A 22,498-nucleotide genomic window follows, 5' to 3' on the forward strand; every position below is an offset into this window, starting at 1 on the left:
TTCAGAACTTTTATTTATTCCCTACTAAATGACGTCTGCTTCCATCTCCTGGCTCTTCATGATGTTTTTTGATACATAAGCACAAATTCCACCCCCATGTGCTTTAATGCATTATTAAGAAGCTGCAGTGTGTGTGTGTGTGTGTGTGTGTGTGTGTGTGTGTAAAAGAGAAAAAGAGGGACAAACCGAGAGAGAGAGAGAGTGCAAGAGAAAGAGTGTGTAAGAGGAAAAAGAGAGAGAAAGATCAACATCATGGTTTAATGGAGTTCGAAAGTAAAAAAGTGGGTTTAATGGCCAGTAAATTAAGGCCACGCCCACAGTGTTTAGCTCTACAGCACCGAGTTCAGGATTCAACGGCTGCATTTATACAACACTCACTTGTCTTCTTTACTGCGATCCACAGCGTAAAACTGCTTCCTCAACCACCTGAACAACAAAAAAAACAAACAAACAAATAAATGAATAAATAAACTCAGAAACAGACGCCTTAAATTTTTTTTTTTAAAGGAAGTAAAACGGTTAAAAAAAAGTGAGAAATTCCAGGAATGAGGATCTTTGATGGATTGAGGATCTTCGATTCTAACGTGAACACAAAATCTCTCACCAACTCCATCTGTCCAAATATCAATTTAAAAAAAAGACAAAAATATGCTTTAAACATGAATAAAATATATAGAACCGCTTCTAACATGTAGCCCCGCCCCCTCGATTTAGGCCACGCCTCCTATGCAGTGAGAGCTGCGTCAGCGGTTTGCGTCGACTCCGCAGAAATAAAAGCAAACATCTAAAACCGTTCGAATTAAAATAAACGGCCGGAGTTACTGAAGAACACTGGGAGAAGAAAACTCACTGGAACGCTTCTCTGAAAAACGAAACGATTTGGAGGTTAAAGGTCACGGTGTAGTACAGACCGTTCTATCTGGAGAGGAGTGGGGGAGCGTAGGGTGTCTACCACCAGCCAGTTCAGTCCCTTCACCCACATAGACATCTCCTCATCCGACGTGGCTAAAAACCACAAGCGTGCACACACACACACACACACACACACACACACACACACACAGTTAAACAGAGTGTTTATATGCAAGAGCATGAGCAGGACTACAGTAACCCATTCAGTGCTACTTATTTGCTGTAAGCCTGAAGCTGTGGTGTGTGTGTGTGTGTGTGTGTGTGTGTGTGTGTGTGTATACCTGCAAGACTGAGGGATTTGAGGCGGAATTCTGGGCCATAGAGTATGACGAAGCAGTGCGCCTGGTCAGGTCTGACGGCCGAGTCCTCCACGTAACGCTCGAAATCACGAGACTTCTGTCCCGTCCGGATCTCCTTAATCTCCCGAATATCAACTGCACAGAACGAGAAAAACAAATTATGGTCAAAAACTTTAACAATTTACCCGACAACGCGAGCGTTTTTCGTTTATGGAGCAAATCTTTACAGGGAAAAAAAAGAAGACTGCTCATGTGCCTTTTCAGGGACTTTTTCCCCCCTCACCACAGTCACCACTGACTCGCTTATTAGGAAAAAAAAACATACAATTATAAAGAACGACCTTAAACTTACACACTTTTATACACCTTTATAACCTTTTTATCTGTGTAAAGATGCTGTGAGTCAATGTCCATTGTTAAAAAACGCAAATAAAAATGAACTGAATTAAACCTCTGATTGCCGGAAAACGTACGACGTCTCGCGCCATACACACGTCCCTACGAATGAGCCGTTACAGTGACACAGGGTTCAGTATGACCGCACGGTACGGCGTGTTTTATTCCTCTTGCACTTCTCTGCGCTCCAATTTTCTCATATGTGGTTCTTTTCAAACTGTTTCTGTTTGGAGACAATTGTATCAGACGTCTTTGGGAATTAAATTCTCCCTTCACTTGAACTAGGAGACCCAAACCTGCTCCAGGATGACGATGCCCCTGTGCACAGAGCAGCTCCATGAAGATCTGCTTTCCATGAGCTGGAAGATCTCCTGCTGTAGACCCTATTAAACATCACCTACATCAGAACCTGACTTTACTACCACCTGACTGATTATGGCTGAACGAGGAGAAATCGCCACATAAACGTGGAATAGGATATGGGCATATACGGTCATGTGAAAAAGAAAGTACACCCTCTGAAAATTCTACGGTTTCACATTACCCGGACATCATATCCAATAATATTCAAGTCACCTGGTCCTCATCAAGTCCCAAATGCAGGTAAATACAAACTCTACCACATAACTACTATATTACAATACACAAGTTATAAATTATAGTCGCTTTCCTGCTCTTTCTGTCGTCCTGAAAACTTCCGAGACTTTCTATGCCACAGAGCGCGCTCTCGTGACCGTTCCACACACAAACTCCGCCTGTAAACGTTATGCAACAACAACTGCACGTTTTTTTTAACCTGTTTATAATCAGTCCGGAGGACACGTCTCACCGGTGCCGCACACGTGATCTGTCGCTATAGAAACGATCACGGATAGGAAAGAACGCATTTGTTAATATGAACTTGTCATGGTATAGATAGAACAACACGAGGACAAAAAAATTTAATATATCCTTCACCCTCTGACCAATCAAATTCAAGCATTGAGCCACGAGCAAAGTGGAAAGTGATCAATACTCAATCGAAACCAATTCGATCAATCAGAATCCACAGATTTAAATAAATAAATAAATACATAAATAAATAAATAAAAAAGATTCAAAGCGTGGGTGTAAAGTTCTCTCCGGGTACGACACGTTGTGCTCACGTCACGTTAACACACACACACACTTTCCATTCCATTTCATCATGTTCCATTCAATGAACTGATAAGAACCAGATGAAATGCAGAAATGCGCGCACACACACACACACACACACACACACACACACACACACACACACACACACACACACACACACACACACACACACACACACACACACACACACACACACACACACACACACACACACACACACACACACCACTCTTTCACTTCATCATGTTCCAGTTCAAGCTATTGTTAGCAAGCTATCCAGCATGAGCTAACCTGACAGGATTTTGAAACAATAATCCTAGCATAATAGAAAACTTCTGTGGTTAGCGCTTAGCACCTGACATTGTGACATGTTGGCTCATGCTAGCTTGAAAAATAATCATCATGGAGCATGGCCTAGAAGTTCTTAGGTCATATCTGACAGGAACATTCTACACAATGCTAGCTAATCAGGCTAATAGGAGATAGCAAAATTCTTTACTGCTAATGCTAGCTGTCAACAAGCTAATAGACAGGATTTCTGACTGGAATTTTTTTAAGCCATATGCATAGATGTTGTTAATCCTCACTGCTAACAGTGGCTAGGTGGCTAATAGCACAAGTTACCTACAGAAATCCTGTCAGGAAACGTTCAAATATTTACTTAAAAACCAAAAAAACTGGGTTTCACTGAATTTCTGTAGAGAACAGAAAGAGAGATGGATGGATGTGTGTGTGTGTGTGTGTGTGTGTGCGCGCGCGCGCACGTGCATGCCGGTTAGTACTGAGGTGTTAACACACATCTGGCATTGAATGTGCCTCACACACAGCCTGCCTTTCAGCAAGCAACCCAAGATAGAGACACATCATCTAGAGTAGGTCTTGTGTGTGTGTGTGTGTGTGTGTGTATCACAAAGGCGTTCTGTCTGAATATAGGTGGGCTGGCCTCATATAGAAAAGCAGTTTAATGTGAAAAGCGTGACCTGATCTGACTGCACGTGTGTGTGCACGCCATCAAACAACCACCAATACATATATAGATATTTTCTTTTTTACATTTCATGTTAGTTTTAAATAAACCGAGCCATTAGGGGGGCACAAGCCAGTGTACTCTTAGTGCCGGTCCCAAGCCCGGGTAAATGGGGAGGGTTGCGTTAGGAAGGGCATCCAGCGTAAAACATGTGCCAAATCAAATATGCGGATCACAAATGAGAATTTCATACCGGATCGGTCGAGGCCCGGGTTAACAACGACCGCCACAGGTATCGTTAGCCGACAGGGTACCGGTGGAAATTGGGCTACTGTTGGCCGAAGGAGGAGAAGGAGAGGAGGAAGGCATCTACAGAGACGGCAGGAAAAGGAGCAGTGTAGGAGAGTAGAGGTTACGGTTGGTACTTTAAATGTTGGTACTATGACGGGTAAAGGGAGAGAGATAGCTGATATGATGGAGAGGAGAAAGGTAGATGTGTTGTGTGTTCAGGAGACCAAGTGGAAAGGGAGTAAGGCCAGGAACATTGGAGGTGGGTTTAAACTGTTTTATCATGGTGTGGATGGGAAGAGAAATGGTGTAGGGGTGATTCTGAAGGAAGAGTACAGTAAGAGTGTAGTGGAGGTGAAGAGAGTTTCTGATAGGGTGATGATCGTGAAGGTGGAAGTTGAAGGGATGATGATAAATGTCATCAGTGCCTATGCTCCACAAGTTGGCTGTGAGATGGAGGAGAAAGAAAGATTCTGGAGTGAATTAGATGAAGTGGTAGATGGTGTACCTAGGAAAGAACGATTGGTGATTGGGGCAGACTTTAATGGGCATGTAGGTGAAGGGAACAGAGGTGATGAGGAGGTGATGGGTAGGTATGGTTTTAAGGAGAGGAATGTGGAAGGGCAGATGGTGGTAGATTTTGCTAAAAGGATGGAAATGGCAGTGGTGAACACGTATTTTAAGAAGAAGGAGGATCATAGGGTGACGTATAAGAGTGGAGGAAGGTGCACACAGGTGGATTATCTTCTGTGTAGGAGATGCAACCTGAAGGAGATTGGAGACTGTAAGGTGTTGGCGGGGGACAGTGTAGCTAGACAGCATCGAAAGGTGGTCTGTAGGATGGTTTTGGAGGCGAAGAAGAAGAGGAGGAAAGTAAGGTTTGAAAGAAGAATAAGATGGTGGAAACTGAAGGAGGAAGAGTGTAGTGTGAGGTTCAGGGAAGAGGTCAGACAGGGGCTTGGTGGTGGTGAAGAGGTGCCGGATGATTGGGCAACTACTGCAGGAGTGATGAGGGAGGCAGCTAGAAAAGTACTTGGTGTGACATCTGGAAATAGAAAGCAAGACAAGGAGACGTGGTGGTGGAATGAGGAAGTGCAGGAGAGCATTAGGGGAAAGAGGTTGGCAAAACAGAAGTGGGATCGACAGAGTGATGAGAAGAGTAGGCAGGAGTACAAGGAGATGCGGCAGCAGGTTAAAAGGGATGTAGCGAAAGCCAAGGAAAAGGCATATGAGGAACTGTATAAGAGGTTGGACACTAAGGAAGGAGAAAAGGATTTATACCGATTGGCCAAGCAGAGGGACCGAGCTGGGAAGGATGTACTGCAAGTTAGAGCAATAAAGGATGGAGAGGGAAATGTGTTGACTAGTGAGGAGAGTGTGTTGAGAAGATGGAGGGAGTATTTTGAGCAGCTGATGAATGAGGAAAATCAGAGAGAGAGAAGGTTGGAGGATGTGGAGTTGGTGAAGCAGGATGTAGATAGGATTAGTAAGGAGGAAGTGAGAGCAGCGATTAAGAGGATGAAGAATGGAAAGTCGGTTGGACCAGATGACATACCGGTAGAAGCGTGGAGATGTTTAGGAGAGATGGCAGTGGAGTTTTTAACCAGATTGTTTAACAGGATTCTGGAAGGGGAGAGGATGCCTGAGGAATGGAGAAGGAGTGTGCTGGTACCGATCTTTAAGCATAAGGGAGATGTGCAGACCTGCAGTAACTACAGGGAAATTAAGTTGATCAGTCACACCATGAAGTTATGGGAAAGAGTAGTGGAAGCCAGGCTGAGAGAAGAGGTGACCATCTGTGAGCAACAGTATGAGTTCATGCCGAGGAAGAGCACCACAGATGCCTTATTTGCTTTGAGGATGTTGATGGAGAAGTATAGAGAAGGACAGAAGGAGCTGCATTGTGTATTTGTGGATTTAGAGAAAGCAGGGTGCCGAGAGAGGAGTTGTGGTATTGTATGAGGAAGTCAGGTGTGTCAGAGAAGTATGTGAGGGTGGTGCAGGACATGTATGAGGACAGTGTGACGGCAGTAAAGTGTGCAGTAGGTACAACAGACTGGTTCAGGGTGAAGGTTGGACTGCATCAAGGATCGGCCCTGAGCCCTTTCCTGTTTGCAGTGGTGATGGACAGGTTGACGGACGAGGTCAGACAGGAGTCTCCCTGGACTATGATGTTTGCAGATGATATTGTGATTTGTGGTGAGAGTAGAGAGCAGGTTGAGATGAGCCTGGAGAGGTGGAGATATGCGCTGGAGAGAAGGGGAATGAAAGTCAGTAGGAGTAAGACAGAGTACATGTGTGTGAATGAGAGGGAGGGCAGTGGAGTGATGCGGTTGCAGGGAGAAGAGGTGGAGAAGGTGGAGGAGTTCAGGTACCTGGGGTCAACAGTGCAAAGTAATGGAGAGTGTGTTAGGGAAGTAAAGAAAAGAGTGCAGGCAGGGTGGAGTGGTTGGAGAAGAGTGACAGGAGTGATTTGTGATAGAAGAGTATCTGCAAGAATGAAAGGGAAAGTTTATAGGACTGTGGTGAGACCTGCGATGTTGTATGGATTAGAGACAGTGGCATTGAGTAAAAAACAGGAGGTGGAGCTGGAGGTAGCAGAGCTGAAGATGTTGAGGTTTTCGTTGGGAGTGACGAGGATGGACAAGATTAGAAATGAGTTTATTAGAGGGACAGCACATGTAGGATGTTTTGGTGACAAGGTGAGGGAGGTGAGATTGAGATGGTTTGGACATGTGCAGAGAAGGGACATGAATTATATTGGTAGAAAAATGCTGAAGATGGAGCCACCAGGTAGGAGGAAAAGAGGAAGGCCAAGGAGGAGGTTCATGGATGTGGTGAGGGAAGACATGCAGGTAGTGTAGGTGTAAAAGAGGCAGATATAGAGGACAGGGTGGTATGGAGACGGATGATCCGCTGTGGCGACCCCTAATGGGAGCAGCCGAAAGAAGAAGAAGAAGATGATGTTAGTTTTAAATGATTTCACCCAAAATCTTTCATTTATTGCCTTAATTTAGGTCATCTCTCTCTTTAAATGGCTGAGAAAGGTGTGAAAAAACTGGTTGTTAATTTGGCCCCTTTTTATTGTTTGTTGCAACGAAGGTCAAAAACACAAACTTATGTAAGACGAAGAACAGGAGAGAAGATGTAATCGGACTGCCTGGAATCCTGAACCAACATGGCTTCCATTTCAAACTTCAACACAATGTATTTCTGTCTGGACTGCGGCTCATTGGAACCGACTTCACCGTACAACAAAAGGCATAAGTCTGAGTTCTGTAGGTGTTATTTAGAGAGAAAACAGTCTTTTGGAGTGATATTTATAGAACCACCTGCCCAGTCACCACACCTCAATCCTGCTGAACTGCATCACAAGACAGAAATCTCCAACTAGTGAAGAACTGGAGACACCAAGTGTCGAAGTGTTCTTCATGCTAATGGAGGATTTTTCAAAGAAAAGAAAAATGTAACATTGGACATTTATCGGTTTATTTTTTTAATCATGAAAGAAAATCTTCATACCGTTACATTACCGAGTGTCTCAAACACCAAAAACACTCGATGTTTCCACACTTTTCACAGTAATTATCAGCCGATCCTGGAAAACTGTACCATGATTTCTTCGTTTCTGCACATCAAGCTGGTTGCTTGGTTCACTAATTGAGCTCATGATTAGCATAGCCACGCTAACATCAACAACACCGAGGTGTTTTAATATTAAATAAAAATGTATACGCTTTTTCACGTGTTAAAGGCAGAAGTACAAAATGTACCAATTTTTTTTTTTTTTATACCAAACTCTGAACGAGGGAAAGAGCATAATCTTTCTTACTCCTCCTGCCACCTGCAGCTCTAACCACTCTTCCTGCACCTCTACATCTACAACCACAGAGCAGTGTGTGTGTGTTCTCGTGTGTGAGTGAAAGGAAAGACTCCATAGAATCATACAAATATCTCAAAACGACTGATAAAACCACACACCAAACAACTAACGGATGTAAACTGAAACTTGTGGGGCAGTACAAAACGGAGATAAAAAGTGTGTGTGTGTGTGTGTTTTAAAAAGCAAAGAAAAATTTGTATTTTCCATATAATATTATTAACCATCCAGGAACCAAAAAAATCTTCTATTCAGAAACTGGTGGAAAAGCTTCAGAAAAGTTTCAGCTGTAACTCAGTGTTCCAAAGCACTGGAACTGGAGACTCCTTTCATACGTATGTTAAACAAACTCATGTCCTTTGAATCTTACTAGTGATGAGAATTCAAACTCAAAACGCCATGCTGAGCTTACTCAGCGTGGCTGTATACATTCTGTCTACTGTCTACATTCTTCTTTACCTCGAGTTTTATACAATTTTACAACGACTACAGCGAGATTTACTTCTATTTATCCTGAAAATGTCCACTTACTAACAACAGGAATTCAGAAATTTCTGACAAGTCAACACTTTTAGATCCTAAACCAGCCATTGCTGTTTGTGATCGCATTAGTAGTCAGGCAAAGAGGAGAGATAGAGGGATATAAGGATCTTTGTCATCAATGTACACAGCAATAAAATGCATTTCAGCATCTACCAGAAGTGCAAATAAATATGCCAATATATACAGCATGTAATATAGAAGTGAACAAATTTACAGCAAATAAATATAAAAGTGTGCAGAGGCTGGTGATCAATTAAAATCTTCAATCGCACGATTGTCATGAGTTAACACGTGATTAATCACAACTTAAATCGCACATTTTTATCTGTTCTAAAATGTACCTTGTATCTATTTGGAACAGATGCTATAAATATTATTTTCACACAAAATCTGTGCCTTTGTTATTAATTTTATATTTATAAAATTCCGTTTACACTCAGGAAATGATTATTTGAAAATTATTTTTTGAGTGGTCATGTTTCTGTAGTTATATATAATATATATAATCTAATAAGTGTATTTTTTGTGGTTGTTTTGATTGTTAAATGTGGTGCATTTTAGAATTACGTAACTTACGTAAATTACGTAACTCCTTTTAGAATTACGTTACAGTTCCGGTTGCGTTTCCTCAGTTGCGGATAAATTATCTTTCGTTGGGGTTAATCTATTTTTTATATATCAGAGTAAAGAAAGGACGTCGTGAAAAACGTGTGGCGTCAAAGGTTTTAACTCTTTTATATTTACGTTTTTTATAAAAATGGTAAAATGCGAGTTAATTAAAACGAGTGGCGTTAAAAAGAATTTGCGTACATTGTGACAGCCGTGATATAAACACGTATAAACACGTGATATGTACAATAGTAAAATGTCATACACAGTGTATATACAAACACAGATGTAATATAGATAAGAGGATAATCGGATATATAATGAATTATAAACAGGATCATTACACAGAACGATTGAAAAGACTGTTATATACTGAATAATTGTGAAGAATGATATAAAATCTGACAGTTGCCTTCGCCAGAAAGATCCGAATTCCTGTCACAGGTCAAGTCGACTTTTATCGTCAGTCCAACCGTACACAGTGCGGTAAACAAGAAAACCAAACAACATTCCGCCCGGACCGGGACGCTCCATCACACAACATACATGAACAAAACAGGAAGACGTAACCAGACAAAACTCTGAACTAACAATAAAGTGCACATGTGCAACATGCGAAAGTAAAAGCACAACATAAGAAACTAATGAATATAAAAACATACTGTAAATTAGCAATTTTAGCAAGTTAGCGGTTCGAAAGTTAGCAATCATGCGAAACAGCAATTTTGTGCAAAACATGAAATTGTGTATTTTTCAATATTTTTCGAGATAAATAAAAATAAATGTTTCTGCATTTGAGCTGCATTTTACAAAAAAACAGAATCACTCAATCCTTCAATGGATTAGAATTAACAGAAACAGTTGGCAGGGAAAAAGAAAATAGAGATGATGCTAATTTACCTTGTATTATACTACATTTTATAAACACAGCCACCTTTATTTCTATTTATCCTGAAAATATGCAACGATACACAATTACTCATCTTTCCGGAAAGTCAAAATATTTAGATCTAAAGCAGCTCATTATCTGCTGAATGCACACATCCTGGTTTGTAAGGACTTGTGTCTTTGGTGAACTATGAATTTAACAGTTTGATGAAACCTTATACATCATAATGAGCAGAAGAAAATAAAGAAAAAAATCTAAAACACTAACAAGGTTTCTTTTCCCCCAAAAATAAAAAAAACCACACCATATTTACTGCTGAGAATTCCAAAAATGTTCTTGACCTACTGATGCCCACTTAATATAAGAATCGACTCTTTCAAATTCCAAATCTTTATGTATTTGACTCACTGATGTAGAGGACAGTGATTTGGAGACAGATGATCTGCTGTGAACCAACACCACGCACCAAGAACCACTTTAACTCACTAAAATTACGATTTGACAAAATCTATAGCAAGAACATGGACTTCCATTTTGCCAGAAAATCCTGGAGAGAAGAAAAGCTTGAAAAAAAGAGGTTGGCACGGAGTCGAGTCTCTCGTGAACGACACGTTACACCGAGCTCAGAGCATGCATGCATTTGCTGTTTGCAACCGCGTGCATGCACAACGTAGTGGCTTCGGGTTTCTGAGCTTTAGAAAGCTTGTGAAGCGTAATCAATCTCCAGACCATCAAAGAGAACGAACGTATTCGCCGTCAGCTGTGTTCAGGGCCGAGCAGAAAACCAGGGACCGGCACAGATCGGCTTATATGATGGTTTGTGTACGGGACATAATCGTGCACACACACGCACAAGCACACACACACACATGCACAAGCGCACACACATCAAATAAACAGGAAAGAGAAAGACTACAGCTGCTTATGAGAATCTGTGATTGTTCCTCATTGGTTTAAAATGAGAAGAAGTGTGATGTCATGGTGTCCCAGAGCAGAGTGTGGTTTAGATCTGCAGGTCACACACACACACACAATGTTTCCCCTGACTACTCAGTGTTGATCCTCAAACACTGCTCAAATGATCCCACCATCTCTCAAGGATCATGACATGCTTCAATGTTTCTGTTCTAGCACTGAGGTGGTGGAACCAACCTCCACTTGATATCGGAACAGCGCTCTTCAATCCATTACCAAACCCTGAGCCCTCCAGGTTCCTTAGAACCTCTGAAAATAACACAAAGCTATAATATATAGGGTTGAGTGGTAGTTCAGTGGTTTAAGCTCTGGGTTACTGATCGGAAGGTTGGGGGTTTATCACCAAGCTGCCACTCTTGGGCCCTTGAGCAAGGCCCTTAATCCTCTGTGCTCCAGGGGAACTGTCTCATGCTTGACCCTGTGCTCTGACCCTCAGGTTTCACACAAGCTGGGATTCATAAAGAAAATAATTTTACTGTGCTGAAATTCACATACACACACACACACGTAGTATCTCACAAAAGTAAGTGCACCCCTCACATTTCAGCTACTATTTTAGTATTTTCTGAAGGGACAAATCTATAGAAATAAAACATTTTAGAGTATCAGTGTGCAGTTTGTGTATCAGTACTGATTTACTGTCCTCTAAAATAACAACATACACACATTATTGTCTAAATAACTGCCAAATGAAGTGAAAAGTGATAACAGCTGTATGTGGTGTAAACATGCAATGCCACATGTTCTCTTCATCATGTTCATGTTTTTGTCTGTTTGACAGAACCACATTTTTGTATCTTCTATTCGAGCAGTAACAATTTTGCAATGATTTTGCAATTAAAATTAAACTACATATCCATGTGTGAGCTCTGTAAAGGTTTGTGAAAGTGTAAAGTTGTGCTGCTGCTGTCGATTATTTTAGTAATCGAACATTTAACAGATTATTCCTTCGATTAATCGGGTAGAAAGTACTTTTTCTTTATTCAAGTATTTAGATAAATTATAAAAAGCCATTTGTTTTTGTTTTTAGACTTTTTTTTGCTGAAATTGCACACAAGAATATCGTGAAAAAAAAAAAAATAGCATTTAATTGCCATATTACATCAAAATACAAACACAATGCGTTGTGGAATCGAGGAATTGTTACAGCTCTATGCTAGACTAAAATATAAACTACAAAATAAAGCATCAAACTAAACTAAATCAAGAGTAAAATTAACCTACAAATTTATTTACGAGCTCTGTAAAGTTTTGTAAAAGTTTAAAGTTTGTGTGGAACATGAAATCAAATTAAGTTGAAAAAAAAAAAATCAAGTGTTAAGTGAAAAACTGTAAATCAAAGCTCAAGTCTTTCCAACACACACACACACACACACACACACACACACACACACACACACACACACACACACACACACACACACACACACACACACACACACACACACACACAGTTCACAGCTTCATCTGTAAAATGTAAAACATTCATGTGAATGGCATCACTGATGATTTGACAAAATGTTGACGTCGTTAAATCATCTGTCGAATCTGAAACCCGGCCAAATTTACACTGTAGGTTTGTTTGCTCTTCCGTTGACTTTTAACTCTTCACACTGCATGAACTAAAAGGCTGCAGGTGGATGAAAAAAAAATATGTGGTTCACCCATATGTGGTTCTTCCCCCAAGACTTTGGATGCTGGAGCGTTGGACTTTCCCTTCACAGGAACTAGAAGACCCAAACCTGTTCCAGCATGACAATGTCCCTGTGCACAAAGCAAACTTCATGAAGATCTGCTTTCAATTTGGATGATGTGAACGATAGACTGGATGTAAAAAAAGAGCATTTCTTATGCTCAAGTGACCACAACAATTGTCCATATAATGAATATAAATATTTTACGTTGGATCAGAGCTCACGTGTACCATAAAACGAACAAACAAACCGAAACGCGTCTGATTCCCTTCTTAAACGGTTACCGAATAGCGACGATCAAGAAGTAATAACCCTGTTGCTATGGTTACGGTGAGTTGTATGGAAATGATTAAAATGCTCAAAGATTTAAATATATTTTACGTTTAAGTCGATTCACTTTTTTTGATTTAATTTTTACTTATTTGACTTTTCCCGTCCATTTAATTTAGAAAAATTTCCACTTCCACCTGTGCCAATTTCCTGCAACTGTTTCAGTCGCGGTTTCTTTTAATGCATCGATAAACGAAGCTCGCACTGATTCTTTACTTAATTATTAACTGATATAAAATGCATTCTAGTAATATGATTTGCACGTTTTTGTGTCTGTGGAAAAATTGTTTTGCGTAAAATTGGTCTGTGGTGCAAAATAAAAAATGTTGGGGAGATCCGATCCAAATCGCACAAAATGTACTAAAATACAGCACAACCAAAAATGATTCAATCTTGATAAAACTATATATTAAAAAAGGGTTCGTTAGAAACAAAAAAGACAAAAAAAATGTGGACTAAAAAAGAAAAAAAAAAAAAATGTATGAATCTTTTCACCATCTGAAGTTAAAAAATGTTTCTGAAATCATGTGCGGCTTGCTGTGGTTGGCACGTTCTCGTCGTTATGCTAAAGCAGTACAAATTTTACTTTCTTTTTTGAATAAACTAAAAAAAAAAAAAAAAATTATAAAACAAAACACGCCAGAGTGAGCGAATTTCTGAACACACGAGCTAAAGCAGGTCTGAAGCTTTTCCTGTCACCTTATCTGCCCTTATTGAAATCCCCACACACACACACACACACACACACACACACACACACACACACACACACACACACACACACACACACACTTCCTCCTTTCACAAAGCCGCAGTGGACATTACAGTGATGCCACAGGTTTTTTTTCGTTCTAAACCCTGCATTTTTCTGCTAACCTCAGTGGAGATTAAAATTAACCGTGTATTTGTTCTAAAATTTCTAGACAGACAGGGAGTGGTAGCGCAGTGGTTAAGGTGCAGGGTTCAAGTCCTGGGATCGCCACGCTGCCAGTCTTGGGCCCTTGAGTGAGGCCCTTAACCCTCTGTGCTCCAGGGGCGCCGTATCATGGACCGAACCCTGCGCTCTGACCCCCAGCTTCTACACAAACTGGGATATGAAGAACAAATTTCATTGTGCTGTAATGTATATGTGACAAATAAAGGCTATTCTATTACACACACACACAAAACTGTCTGCAGCCTGACTGACCAGTCCGGGTAGCAGGAAACACAAAATTGCACAGTGCGGCTGAGGCCTTTCCTGAATCTCTTATTCACACACACACACACACACACACACACACACACACACACACACACACACACACACACACACACACACACACACACACACACACACACACACGGAGTTTTCAGTGGAGAAGTTCCCTCTTTGATGTCAATCCTGAAGCTCGACCCATCCAAGATGGCCACTTTGCTAATCCACTGCTAGTCAGAACTTCTACAAATCTACAAACACACAAGATGACATCAGACGCTACAAAACCTCTCCGCTTCCTTCTACATCATTTGTCCCAGCTCGTTGCAGTGCGTTTTGCTTTTCGTTAGCAAGGCTTTGTGTGAAAATACCTCATGTTTTTAATCGCTAGTCAGGATTAGCCGCGCTGGAACTCTGAATAACGATGAGATCAGAGAACAGCGTGACCCGAACGACTTGACTGAACACTCTGACCTGATTACCAAACAGAAACACCACCATCTTCTTCACACACACACACACACACACACACACACACACACACACACACACACACACACACACAGGCCAATTTTTGCTAAAGGGAACGCCAGGATTATTTCCCCATGTCCGTGCTGTAACAGCTGAGGAGAAAATCCACCATGACTTGACAGAATTCCTTCAGATATTAAAGCACTGCATGTCAAACAAGTTTTATCTGGGAGTTTTCTACGCTTGGCGGAGAAATGCAGCGTCAGACGTCTCACGGTATTTCGGAGGCGTTGCTCTGGTTAATGTAAATGTGCCGTAAATAAGGAGAAGTAATTTTAAATCTTTTGTTGGCGTGGTACAAAAATTGAGGCTGAATACAGAAACAAGTGAACCATTACATCTGAGAATTCTGGAAAAGTCTAAATTTTTCCCTGTGCATCCTGGAAAAAAGTCTAAATTTCAATCCGGAAAAAAAAACCACAACTACAATTTCATGAGAAAATTCTGGAAGAATCTACCATTTCCCCTGTAGATCCTATAAAAATAAATTTTCATCTAGGAACTCTGGGAAGTCTACCTTTTCATCGGAAAGTTCTGGAAAAGTCTACCTTTTCATCAAAGAATTTTGAGGTGGGAAATCCTACCATTTCCATCAGGGAACTCTGGAAAAGTCTACCATTTCTCTGGAAGATCATAAAATCTCCACACACATCTTTTGTATGCAGAGAGGGGGAAAAAAAAAAAATGTGATGCGAGTAAATAAAATGTTAAATAACCAACGTATTTTTTTGTTCATAAATTGTAACGTAATTCGTAAATTTTTACATTTAACATTCCATATATTTCCGTATTAATCAAAATGTTAGCAATTGTTTGCGTACGATTTTTTTTTTATTAATTCATTTCAATTACCTTTGATAAACTTTCCATTATTTGAACTTCCACACACACAAAGGCATACAGGAAAACTCGCAATCCCGAATAAAGAACGGCATGAACGCTCTCCCAAACACAAAGCAAAATTCCCTTTCAAACACCTTGTGACTCCGCCACCCTCCGAGTCGGGGAATTTCGCTGGGAAACGCAAACTTCCTGTCACATTAGCGCTAAAAGCGGGGCAAAGTGTCGCCAAGGCTGCCAACACGCTTAGAACACAGAGGAACCTGGTGTTATTCCACACAAAAACAAACAACAACAACAAAAACGGAGCAGAGGGCACGGCCAGGGTCTGGCCAAATTAATTAATGACCAAAATCAAGAAAAATAATCTGCTAGCAAAACTTTACACTTTAACTTTTCATATTTATATATACACATAGATAATGCTTTGTGCTTCTTTCTGGCTTTGTGCACAGGGGCGTTGTCGTGCTAGAACAGGTTTAAATTTTCTAGTTAATGTGAATGCGAAATTTCCTAATACTACACCCAACTTCTAAATCAGACTTCTGATACGATTGTGTGCTGACAAGTTTGGAAGGAAACAAATCAGGGTGGAACAGTAGAGTGTCCAAATACTTTTGACCATAAACGTGTATACGGACACAGTACATTTTTTTTTTAAACAATACCAGTTTTCCTCCTCAATCTGTGAAAAACAAACAAATTCTATTTTCCAATGCGATGTTTCAAACATTCCTGATTGCATAGTTGCGCGCACACGCACGCACGCACGCACATTGCATTTTCCTAAATTTGGAGCGTCTCAGTGGAACACCGAGTCTCCCAGCCGCAGGACACAGTGCTCCACACAAGAGGGATTACAGAACAGAGACACAGCTTTAACACACTCAAGGACACACCGCCAACTTCCTACTGCAGTGTGACACACACTCACTCACACAAACGTGGTGTTTGTGTGTGTGTGTGTGTGTGTGTGTGTGTGTGTGTGTGTGTGACCATCAGATGTTCACACAAACACTTTGTAATGGTCATGACACCACTTCTGGATCACTTCTTCTTTTGGGTTAATCTCAGGAAAACACACACACACACACACACACACACACACACACACACACACTTTCAAAATATATAAATTACCTCAGAATTACAGCATTTTTATTTAACCTTAATATAATAAGCTGCTTCTATATTATTTTATACATTTATTAGTTTAGTTTTTTTTGTTGTTTTCTTTTTTTTTTTTTTTTTTACTTATTATAATAAATGCTTGCAAACCCCCACACCACCACCAGGGGTATAAAAAAGAGACTAGAGTTAGCGCAGTGTCACCGCGGCTCCGCACTCCGTACTGGAAATACGATTTGTTTTACGCATGTATAAAAACGCTAACGAATCCACGGCGCTAGCGTTAGCCGCTAATCAGGAAGCGACATCTGTATTACCCAAATAGGGTCTAACAAATGTAATGTAAACGACACAATTATACAGAAAAGTTTCCATTGATTTGATTTCATTAAATTAATTTGTGCCAATTTAATCGATTATTTAATTTAATCCAAAAAAAAATGTATTACTTTCATTTAATTTAAATTCGATTTTATTTTTATAAAATATTTTATGTATTATTTAAACAAGCAGGCATTTTTTTTTTTTTTTTTTTTTTTTTTTTTTTTAGGTAAACGATTCCAATGCTGATCCCAAATGTGAATAATAATAATAAACTGCGTAAAGAAAAAATAAAATAAATTTTATGTTTTGCATTTTCTTCGTCAAACTAGTGAAATTAAAACCAAACCGTGACTTAAAAACAGGGGTACGAACTGAACTGTGAATTTTGTACAGACAGACAGACAGACAGACAGACAGTGTCTATGTGTTTGTATGTATATGTGTATGATATGATAGAAATATAATGTATGATGTGTGTGTGTGTGTGTGTATATATATACACATACATACATATATACACACACACACACATCATACATTATATTTATGTGTGTGTGTGTGTGTGTGTGTGTGTATGTATTTTTCTGAGTCGTACTGGCGATGTTCAGTTACAGAGCTTCAACCCTAAAGGTTGCAAATCCTGTAATGTGATCTGGCGTGATGCAGCAGTATAACAGGAGTAACAGTCACTGATCTGTGGCGTGTAGAAACGTGCAGATGAATCTGATGAAAACGTTACGCTGAAGTGCATCACATGGGACACGTTTCCAAAAACACGATAAATCCAGGAAGAAAAGCAGCTCATTTCATAACGAAAAAAAAAAAAAAAAACCACCGTGATTAACAAACGATCAATTACATTACAGCAAAAAAGGAAAAAAAAAATTATTGTGCCACGCTTCAGACACGCGAATCACATGACCCAGAGTTCGCCGACCGTCTTCCATCAGAGTCTGAGAGAGAGGAGGAAAAGAAAATCTCGCCCGGGCCTTTTTCCTGCTCGGCTGCTGCATCCGGAGCAGAGTGCAGCTGTGTGTGAGGCATCCTGTTCTTTCTCTCGGTGTGTGTGTGTGTGTGTGTGTGTGTGTGTGTGTGTGTGTGTGTGTGTGTACACACAGCCAGCTGCTACACAAAGGCCTACATGACGTTAACAGCCGAGCTCTGAAAAAAAGTCACCTTACTGTACAGTAGAGTTCAAGACAAAAAACACTGCGACACAAATATACACTATAAGGAGTCTAATCCACTCTGTAGAGTCTAATCTATTAGACAGTCAAATTCCTTGACGATGTCCAATCTAAACTTTAATAGATGTAATATCCAAGGATTAATATCCGATAGTAACTCATACATTACAATGTGGATTGAACTTCAAAATCTAAAATTTATTCTAGAGTCTAATCTATTGCAAAGCATCCAATTCCTTCTTCAACATCCAATCTAAGTCATAAATTGGTGAATGCCTAAAGTGTAAATTCTAACATTCCAACTGTAACCATACATTTTAATATCCGTGTTGCAACTGAAGTCCAATCCACTCTGTAAAGTCTAATGCAGACAGTCAAATTGCTTTTACAACATCCAATCTAATCTATATATTATTAATATCCAAGGTTTATTGTCCAAAATATAGCATCCATGTTAGTCTGTGTGTCAACATTAAAGTGCAATCTGCTTTACAGAATCCAATTTATTGTATACTTTTAAATTCCATTTTAAATGTCCGATCTAATCTACGATAAATGTAATTTTCATGGTTTAAAGCCCAAAATCTAGCATCCATTCTAAAGTCTGAGTGTTACAACTGAAGTACAATTCAATTTGAAGAGTCTAATCTAATAATCCAATTCTTAAATCCACTGTGAATTTTAACATCTAATTCATTAATGTTATTCAATCTATTTTAGAGGCTCTAAATTATTTTAGAAATCCTGTCTAATCTATTAATTATATACTATCCAATGCTTGAAATATAACCAATTTTATAAGCATCTGTTCTAATGTCATAACATTTCTAATGTCCAATCCACTTTATAGCATTGAATCTATTGACAGGAATCCAATTGCTTCCCTAAGAGCTGATCTAATCTATACATTCAGTACTATCCAATGCCCAGTGTCCAAAATCTATCAAATAGTCACTGTTAAAATGTACATTTAATCCACTCTGTAGAATCTAATCTATTTTAGAAAAATCTAATTCCTTCTTCAACATCCAATCAAATCTACAAATTCTGCAATATCCAATGTTTGAAATTAATTCTGTATCCATTCATCCTAATGTCCGCTGTCAATTTTAACGTCTAATCCACTCTGTAGGGTCTAATCTATTGCAAAGAATTTTGAAGAATCCGTTATGAAATGTCTAATTCATTCTCTAACGTCCAATCTCTAACACAAATTCGGTAACATCTTGTAATATTTTATGTCCAGGAACAAACTTTAAAATCTTCCTTTGATGTTAGATGTTAATAACATTTACATCTAATCTACAAAGGAACAATTTGGCAGAGTCATGTGTCAAACTTCCAACCACTCGTGTCTAATCTCTAATGTTTAATACCCATTATGTCTATTCCTGGTACATCTAATCTGTTCTGCAGAGTCGTGTCATTTAAATGTCTTTTCAACATCTAACATCTAATCTATTGTAGAGAATCAAATTCCTTCTCAAAAATCCAATCTAATCTATAAATTGTGAAATATTCCATGTCTAGTGTCCGAAAACATTCCTTCTGTAACTCTGTCAACAGATAAAATATAATTCCAATCTAATCTATCAGTGTCTAATTTTTTCTAACATCCAATCTAATAACACACAGCACGATCATCATAAAGACAATGCATTGGGTAAAGTATTGGGACACACGACTTTTCCACCCTGGTGTTGTTCTTCACCCAACTGTTACGACAAATCTGATAGTACACAATTTTATCAGATCTTTGAATGCAGTCGCATGAAATTTTCCATTCACTTAAACTAGGAGACCAAAACCTGTTCCAGCATGACGATGCCCCTGCGCACAAAGCAAACTCCATGAAGATCTGCTTTCCATGGGTTGGAAGATATGGAAGATCTTCCACTATAAACACTACTGAACACCTTTGGGATGAATGTGAACGCTGACTGCACTCCAGGAACCTCCTTACCATCTCACCTACAGCCATACCTGATGTTACTGACACCCTTGTAGCTAAATGAAGCTCCTCAAAATCTAGAGAACATCTTTCCAGAACAGTGGAGCTCATTATAACAGTAAATTGTAAATAAATGTGAAATGGGATGTGTTTAGGAAGAATTATATAGCTATCGCATGGTCAGGTGTCCACTAACGTTTTTCCATAGTATGCACATAGTGTGAACATCAGGACTGTGTAACATCATGCAGAAGTTCAGAAGGACACGTTCAATTTATGCTTCGTTTTACTGTAGTGAAGAGTGTCTGTGATCATGTCATGTGTTTTCAACCTCACCAAACTGCAAAGCTGCTAACAAGGACACACACACACACGCGCGCGCACACGCGCACACACACACACACGCGCGCGCACCCGCGCACGTGAGCATGCAGCACTTGTAAAGACGAAATATGAAACCCCAATTAGATGATAAATGAAGCACGAACAAGTTCAGGAACAAACTCAGTTCATCTGGAAACTCTGATCATAATGGAAAACCTCTACACTGGTCATGACCCAATCAGATGACATCAGATCAGATTAGATCAGATCAGCTGATGTGATTTTAACACGAGTTTCACCAATCTCGAACATCCAACACTACCAATGACCAATCACTCCCACGCATGTCTGATCTTTAACATCAAACCTCTAACATACATGATCAAACACCTGCTCTGGAACGCTTCATTCAATGGTGTCCAATTGCAAACCGCCAATCCAATATGTACTGTCTGATCTCCAACATCCATTCTGGAACTTCTACTGGAACGTACGCATTATTGAGTAACAGCTGATCTCTGGCATTAAATCTGACAACTAATCTGTGATTTATTCAGCAACATCTAATCTATTAAGTTTACTAAATCCAATCTACTATACAAATTCTGTATTATTCTGCGTCGAAAGTCCAATATCAAACCAGCATTCGAAAAAATTCTGTTCTGAAATAATTCACTAATCTGTTACGGAAGAATTCGGCAGCATCCAAGAGCTAAATCCAATCCATAAATGTCTGATCTCAAATATTTATGCAAGTTCATTTCTGAATATAAACATCTAATCTGTCCTGTAGAGTCGGTTATTTTAAAAATGTCCATTTTTAACATCTAATTCACCATGTAACATCTAATCTATTGCAGAGAATTCAATTCCATCTGTAAAATCTGATCTAATATGCAAATTTCTGGGATACTTGTTGTCCAACAATTATTCTGTAATACTGTTCTAATGTGTGGTTAAATTACCATCCAATCTATTTTATAACATCCAGTCTGAATATCCAATCTCTGAATTCCAATCTACAACATCCAATTCATTCTGAAACATCCAATCTAATTTAGAGCCTCCAATTCCATTCTTTAACATCCAGTCTAATCTAAAAAAATTCTGAGTTATTCTGTGTCCAAATTCTAATGTTTTCAGTTACAATTAACATCCAATCCAATATCAACCAATCTCGAACATCTGATCTACTGTAAAGCCTCCTGTTCTTTCTCTAATGTACAATATGAGAACACCTGGCAACGTGTGTCATTCATAAACAGTATTTGAATAATATTTACAAATAAATAAAGTTATCATCCAACCAACTCCAAAATGATTACAAAAAAATTCAAATCACAATATAAATAACATTGTCCAGCCTTAACCTCCAACACACACACACACACACACACACACACGGACACACACGGACACAGACACACACACACACACAGCTTGCTACTCACTTTCTCCTTCGATTTTGTCCGTCCCCCTGGTCCATATGATCTGCCTGGTCTCCAGCTTCACCTGAAATGTTCTCCTCTCTGGCCTCTGAGACTTTTTGGAGTAGAAGAGCGTGAGCACGGTGCCGAGCTCCAGGTCTCGGTACACGCTGTTCATCTCGGTGTCGCTCGGCGTCCGAGGCCCGGGTCCGTTAGAGAAGAAGGAGGCAGCTGTAGCCATGGCCACTTCCCTCGTTTGTTCTCCTTTTCCCCTTTCAGAACAATTTAGTGGCTCCTGCACCTCCTCCTGAATGGGACACCTAAGAAAAAAAAAACAGGAGGAGGAGAGGGAGGGGAAGAGAGAGAGAGAGATAGAGAGACGGAATTAAACTCATGGCCTACTGGATTGTTGTTTTTTTATTTTACTTGCACAAAAAACAACAACAACAACAACAAAAGACCAAAAAAGAAGCAGCTTCAATGAACACAATAAGTCTGGACAACACCTTCATTGTTGAAAAATCAATCAGGATGTGTGTGTGTGTGTGTGTGTGTGTGTGTGTGTGTGTGTGTGTGTGTGTGTGTGTGTACACGTGTAAAGGTAAAATGTGTAGGCTTTAAAATCTCTATAAATATCAGAAAGGCCAGCTATGTGAAAAAACCCAA

At 39.6% G+C, this 22,498-nt stretch overlaps 1 protein-coding gene across 2 annotated transcripts in view; it reads right to left on the reverse strand.

The window, feature by feature from the left end:
• plcg1 (phospholipase C, gamma 1) overlaps window positions 1-22,498 on the reverse strand; it is a 43,495-nt gene that overhangs the window by 20,002 nt on the left and 995 nt on the right. The window contains exons 2-5 of one of the 2 annotated variants that reach the window (XM_083520871.1): window positions 21,857-22,230; window positions 1,194-1,346; window positions 912-1,005; window positions 379-426 (exon numbers count right to left, since the gene is read on the reverse strand). In XM_083520871.1, coding sequence (XP_083376997.1) covers window positions 379-426; window positions 912-1,005; window positions 1,194-1,346; window positions 21,857-22,073 — 512 coding nt within the window. In that variant the 5' untranslated portion in view covers window positions 22,074-22,230. The remainder of the gene's footprint in view (window positions 1-378; window positions 427-911; window positions 1,006-1,193; window positions 1,347-21,856; window positions 22,231-22,498) is intronic. The other variant, XM_083520870.1, reaches the window with a different exon arrangement.

This window comes from Silurus aristotelis (genome assembly GCF_946808225.1).
Source record: "Silurus aristotelis genome assembly, chromosome: 19".
NCBI lineage: Eukaryota > Metazoa > Chordata > Actinopteri > Siluriformes > Siluridae > Silurus > Silurus aristotelis.